The sequence below is a fragment of the Octopus bimaculoides genome, chromosome 23 (genome assembly GCF_001194135.2).
Source record: "Octopus bimaculoides isolate UCB-OBI-ISO-001 chromosome 23, ASM119413v2, whole genome shotgun sequence".
Lineage (NCBI taxonomy): Eukaryota > Metazoa > Mollusca > Cephalopoda > Octopoda > Octopodidae > Octopus > Octopus bimaculoides.
Window position 1 is genome coordinate 13,153,990 of NC_069003.1, and position 6,698 is coordinate 13,160,687.

The 6,698-nt window shown below is 40.3% G+C and overlaps 1 protein-coding gene across 1 annotated transcript in view; it reads left to right on the forward strand.

Moving 5' to 3' along the window:
- LOC106869526 (mitochondrial ornithine transporter 2) overlaps positions 1 to 6,698 on the forward strand; it is a 38,217-nt gene that overhangs the window by 9,730 nt on the left and 21,789 nt on the right. Inside the window, exon 2 of the mRNA XM_014915300.2 lies at positions 5,955 to 6,108. Within this exon, the coding sequence (XP_014770786.1) occupies positions 5,955 to 6,108 (154 nt within the window). The remainder of the gene's footprint in view (positions 1 to 5,954; positions 6,109 to 6,698) is intronic.

The following is a 6,698-nucleotide window of genomic DNA, read 5'->3' on the forward strand; positions in this document are numbered from 1 at the left end:
CAGGCTCCAATCTGATCTGGCAGAGTTACTACAGCTGGATGCCCTTCCTAATGCCAACCACTCCGAGAGGGTAGTGGGTGCTTTTACGTTCCACTGGCACGAGGGCCAGTCACACAGTACTGGCTATGGCCACGCTCAAAAAGGTGTTTTTTACGTGCCACCTGCACGGGAGCCAGTCCAGCAGCACTGGCAACGACCGCTGGACTGGCTCCCATGCAGGTGATTATCATTCAATGTCCATTTTCCATGTTGTCATGGGTTGGACAGTTTGACAGGAGATGGCCACATCTGAAGAGCTGCCTGGGCTCCATGTCTGATTTGGCATAGTTTCTATGGCTGGATGCCCTTCCTAATGTCAACCACTTTACAGAGTGTAATGGGTGCCTTTACACAGCACCGGTATATGGGAGTTTCTTTGTGGCACCAGCATAGGTGCTTTTTATGTAGCACTAGCACCCATGAGTCTGCAAGATTAGGATCGCTTAGTTGAAGAGGGATTCAGGTGACATGCTTGTGTATATATATATGTGTGTGTGTGTGTGTGTGTGTGTGTGTGTGTCTTTGTGTCTGTGTTTGTCCCACCATCACCTGACAACCAGTGTTGGTGTGTTTACATCCCTGCAACTTGGTGGTTTGACAAAAGAGACCAATAGAATAAATACTTGGCTTAAAAAAAAAAAGTACTGGGTTTGATTCATTCAACTAAAAATTCTTCAATGCAGTGCCCCAGCATGGCCACAGTGTACTGACTGAAGGAAGTAAATGATGTAAGATAAAGCATTGGTAATCATCTCTTTATGTGGTCGTTCAGACTTCTAGAAACAGCAGCCAAATCTTTTCTAAATCACACCTCTACTCTCTTAGCAAAAAAGGATATAGAAACATTTTGACCTTTGAGAGAAAAAAAAAAATGAAATGCTAGGGTTTAAAGGTATTTGAGTACATGTCAGCTGCTTTAGGGATTAGGGCCCCAACAGAAGACACTTACCTGAGGTGCCACACAGTGGGGCTGAACCCAGGTCTTGAAACCAATCTAACCACACTTCAATTAGCCTCACTCACTCACCCATGCATAAGTGCACTCACTCACGTATGCACTCATTCACTCACTCCTCTACACTCACTCACTCACACTCACGCACATATACTCACTCAGCCACCCAATCAGTCAAGTACTCAGCTGGGACTTATTCCATTACCTCCCCACTGCCACAGAGTATTTGAAAGGCAGTGTTGACATTGGTTGCATTTTTCTCCAAAGCTGCCTGGCCTTGACTTCACACTTCAAACAACTCTTTTCATTTCCTCTATTCTAATCCCTGTGCAAATGTGCATATGTATGCATGCATATATGTGTGTGTGTGTGCATATCTGTATACAATAATGTATGTATATGTGCTGTATATATGTATGCATCAAAAAATATGCCTGCATATATACATATGTATGCATTAGATATATATGCATATCTAATGTGCATGTATACATGTGTGCATACTTATATATAATAATGTGTATATGTGCATATATATATGCATGCATATATGTATGTGTGCATATCAATGTATAATAATGTGAATGTGTACATGTATATATATATATGTGTGTGTGTGTGTGTGTGTGTGTGTGCATATATATGTGCATATCTATGTATGATTATGTGCATCTGTATGTATATGTAAATAGATATATATATGTATGCATATCTATGTATAATAATATCCATTTGTATGTATGTGTGTATCTGTATGCCTTTATTTCTATATATGTATGCATATATATATATATGCATGTGTGCTTATCTATATATATACTAATTAGAGCATATGTATGTGTAATGTGTGCATAAGTATAAAGTGTGTGTGTGTGTACCCTTTCTCCTCACTTACATAAGTTTAATTGTAAAATAGTTGGCACACAATGTCTGGCAACAGTCACTGAGACACAGATACATCCTCCCCCAACCCCTCAATACATGCAGTAACAATCAAGCACACATCTCCAAAATATAGGCCAGATTTCTCTCTCAAAAGAGTGTATATAGGTATGTGTGTGAATATATGTGTGTGTGTGTGTGTGTATACACACACACAAGCACAAATGCATTATTTGTGTGTGTGCTCATGTATGTTGCTGTTTGTTGCTTCTTGAGCCATGCTTGGCTCATAAGGGCCGGTTTTCCAGTTTCGTTGGGATATAGGTTCCCCACCTGGACAGGACACCAGTCCATCGCAGGTGAGCTGCTAGATGCAGGCGAAGAGAGTGAGAGAAAGTTGTGGCAATTTAATCAGCAGAAGTTCGCCATTACCCTCTGCTGGAACCACGTGAAGCTTAGGTGTTTTGTCATAAACACATCACATGGTCTGAGATTCTAACCTGCAATCCCTCGGCCACAAGTCTGCTGCTCTAACCACTAGGCCATGTGCCTCCACTCTGTTTCATACATACATTCTTTTATTCTTTTTCAGTCATTCAACTGCAGCCATGCTGGACCCCAAGACTTTTCTTTTTAAAGCCTAGTACTTCTGTTGGTCTCTCTTTGCCAAACCACTATAATATCTTGGACCAGAAAATTCTTTCTCTCTCTCTCTCTCTCAATACATGAAGTAACCCTCACATGCAACATTTCCAAAATGAAAGCCAGATTCATCTCTCAATAGAATGTATATATGTGTGTGTGCGTATATATATATAAATATTATATATATATATATATATATATATATATATATATACACACACACACAGGAGTGGCTGCGTGGTAAGTAGCTTACTTACCAACCACATGGTCCCGGGTTCAGTCCCACTGCGTCGCACTTTCTGGAAGTGTCTTCTATTATAGCTCCGGGCCGACCAAAGCCTTGTAAGTGGATTTGGTAGACAGAAACTGCAAGAAGCCCGTCATATATGTATATATATGTATGTGTGTCTGTTTGTCTCCCCAACATCGCTTGACAACTGATGTTGGTCTGTTTACATTCCTGTAACTTAGTGGTTCGGTAAAAAAGACTGCTAGAATAATTCTGTGTGTGTGTGTTTATGTTATATCTATGTATTTACAAAAGTATGTATGTAGCATCACATCTATATGACAGCTGTATTAACATTAGCATCCCATTACCACTCAATATTTGTCACTTACATAACACCGTTCTCACCTTCCCTGATATAAGTCACCCTCATTCTACTACTGCAAATCCCTCAACTAATACATTTTGCACCCTCCTCATTTTATTATATAATTCGCCCAACCCCACTGGGGGGCACATTATAGATTTTCATTGAAATCCAATTAGCCTATTATTGAACTAGATGTGAGTGTAACATGTATGCTAAGTTTCATGAATATTGGGTCACTGGTTTAGGCACTATGATAACTGACAGACAAAAATTGCTATTTATATATGAGAAAATATAATATGATATATCCTGGACCAGTTCAATGGTTCTGGTTTCTTCATAATTGAGGCAACAGAGTTGATAGGGATGTGACTGTTTTCTGTTAGTTAATTTATATTTCAGCTGCACCAAAATACATCCCCCTTTACCACACACAGTGTGCCATGCAGATCTACAGCATCACTTGCTGTTGTACTAATTACCAATACTAAACTACTACACACCAACTATAGCCATAATCACACCATCTCAGCTAATATAACACCAATACACAACTACAGCCTGTGCTATTCTCATATATTAATATTCACCATACCGTAATATTCAGGTGCAGGAGTGGCTGTGTGGTAAGAAGCGTGCTTCCTAACCACATGGTTCCGGGTTCAGTCCCACTGTTTGGCACCTTGGGCAAGTGACTTCTGCTATAGCTTTGGACCAACCAAATCCTTGAGTGGATTTGGTAGATGGAAACTGAAAGAAAACCGTCGTATATATATATATATATATATATATATATATATATAGTGTATGTGTGTCTGTGTTTGTCCCCCCCATCATCGCTTGACACTGATGTTGGTGTATTTACATACCTGTAACTTAGCAGTTCAGCAAAAGAGACCGATAGAATAAGTACTAAGCTTACAAAGAATAAGTCCTGAGATTGATTTGTTTGACTAAAGGCGGTGCTCCAGCATGACCACAGTCAAATGACTGAAACTAGTAATAAAAGTAAAAGTATGAGTATATAACAAGCCAATGCTGATTGTGAAGCTGTGGTGGAGAAACAAACATAGACACAAAGACACACACATTTACACACACACACACACATATATATATCACAGGCTTCCACACAGTTTTCATTTACCAAATCCACTCTTCAAGGCTTTGGTTAACCTGGTGCTATAGTAGAAGATACTTGGCCAATGTGCTACACAGTGGGATTGAACCCAGAACTATGTGGTTGGGAAGCAAAATTCTTACCACACAGTCACACCTATCTGGTTGTAAAATCCTACTTCAAAATCAATTCCTGTACCAGGTAAGATACTTTGGGAAAACGGTCATTAAATGTACAAACGAACAAACAACACACACACACTCACGTACAAGCATCTGTGTGCACTCACACATACACTCTTACATACATGCACACTCACATATACACACACACATACATGCACACACTCACACACACACTTACATGCACACACTCACACACACACACACTTACATGCACACACTCACACACACACACTCTTACATACATACACACATGCACACTCTTACATACATGCACACACACATCATCCTCATTTAACATCCCCTTTTCATTGCTGGCATGGGTTGGACAGTTCAATATGAACATCTGAAGCAAAGGGTTTTGCAGAATTCCAACGTCCCCTTTGGCATGATTTCTACACCTTGATGCCCTTCTCAATGCCAACCACTTCACAGAGCGTGAGTGTGTTGGTGCCTTTTTTTTTATGGCACCCATACTAGTGAGATCACCAAGTACCCACAAGACAGTACCCCTCAGCTGGGTAAGGTATTGTGTCGATGGATATGAACGTATGATAGAGGGGAAAGGAGTGAATGTCTTGTTGAAGGGGTGAATGCATGGCTTGTCCATTTAGATAGAGAGAGAGAGAGTGGGGGTGATGTGAGGTCAAGGTATGAGAGACAGAAGAGGATAGAGGAGCAAAAAAAGTATGTATACGGGTAAATATGCACTGAGTGAGAATAGTGTGACAGATGATTAGAGATAAGGAACAAGTTGGATGCAGAGGATATCAGTTTAGAAGTAGAGAAATAGAGGATGGAGATAGGGTGCTGCAGACATGCACACTTACATCTATATAGATACATGCAAACACACATACACATGATGGACTTAGAATTCTATCTACTAAATCTCATTCACAAGGGCTTGATCAACCTAAGGATATAGGGAATGGCGCTTGGCCTTGGTGTTACCCATTTGTTTTAGATATGGCATGAGCACACAATGGTGAAACAAACTTCTTCCCCACCCAGCCATATTTGGTTCTTGAAATTTTTAATTTTTACCAATTAGAGGTCACAACTCTAGAATGTGATTTGAATGTCACAGGAAAGAATCACAAGACAAATTCTTCAACCTGAGTTAACAGGCAGGAGACCTGGAGATAGACCAAGAAAAAGATAGGTGGATGAAGTCCACCGTCTCATTTGGTCATGCTTGGGAAGCCAGCTGGAAAGTGTGATTATGGCTGCTTCTGATAGGACCCTATGGACGAGGTGCCTGAGGACTATGGCCACAACTGGCAGAATATCCAGGGGTAGACCAAGAATGTGATGGTTAGATAATATCCATAGTCTCAGTTGGTCGCACTTGGAAATCTAACTGAAATGTATAATGGCTTCTGATAGGACTCTATGAAAGCGGGGGACCCTGAGGGTTCTAACCTTATGATCCTTCATGGAATAGTGGGCAGGCAAGATGGATAGATAGTCAAGAAAACAGACTTTTATCTTTTGGTGTAAGGTTTTCTACTTGTTTCTCTGTTTTTCAGTTGGTGTACTATATGGCTTGACCAGCATTTCAGTGGGGCACCCCATTGACACAATCAAAACAAAAATGCAGGGTCAACATGGTTTTGAAAAGACCAACATGTTTCAGACTTTTGTGAAGACTTTTCAAACTCAGGGAATTCGAGGCTTCTACAGGTAAGCAATCCTTTATTACTAAAAAAGAAAAATAAATCAAGAAAACTCTCCATTATATTCACTAGATTATCATTGCCATCACCATTGTCACCACCCCTCTCCTTGCATCACTTTTACCATCACCTTCACCATCACACTGTATCTAAGATTACATTATCCATCCTGCATGTCTTCTTTTATGCTGTTTAGTGTGATTTCAGCAAGATTTGACTGTTATTTCTTGCTGATTAATAACCAGGTAGAAGCTCCTGCATTGACTTTAACCCTTTAGCACTTGAACCAGCCGAATCCAGCCAAAATAGTTCAAACTGGCCAGATCCGGCTTCTCATATTTGCAGAGGCTGTTCAGTCATGCAACTCACAAGATTGAACCCTCAGGAAATCTTTTATTTTTTACTTGTTTTAGCCATTAGACTGTGCCCATGCTGGGGCACCACCTTGAAGAATTTCTAGTCAAATTGTAAGCCTAGTACTTATGCTATTGGTCTCTTTTGCCAAACCACTAAGTTATAGGGACATAAACACACCAATACCAGTTGTCAAGCAGTGGAGGAGGGGTACAACTACAGACACAGAAACAAACAGATATA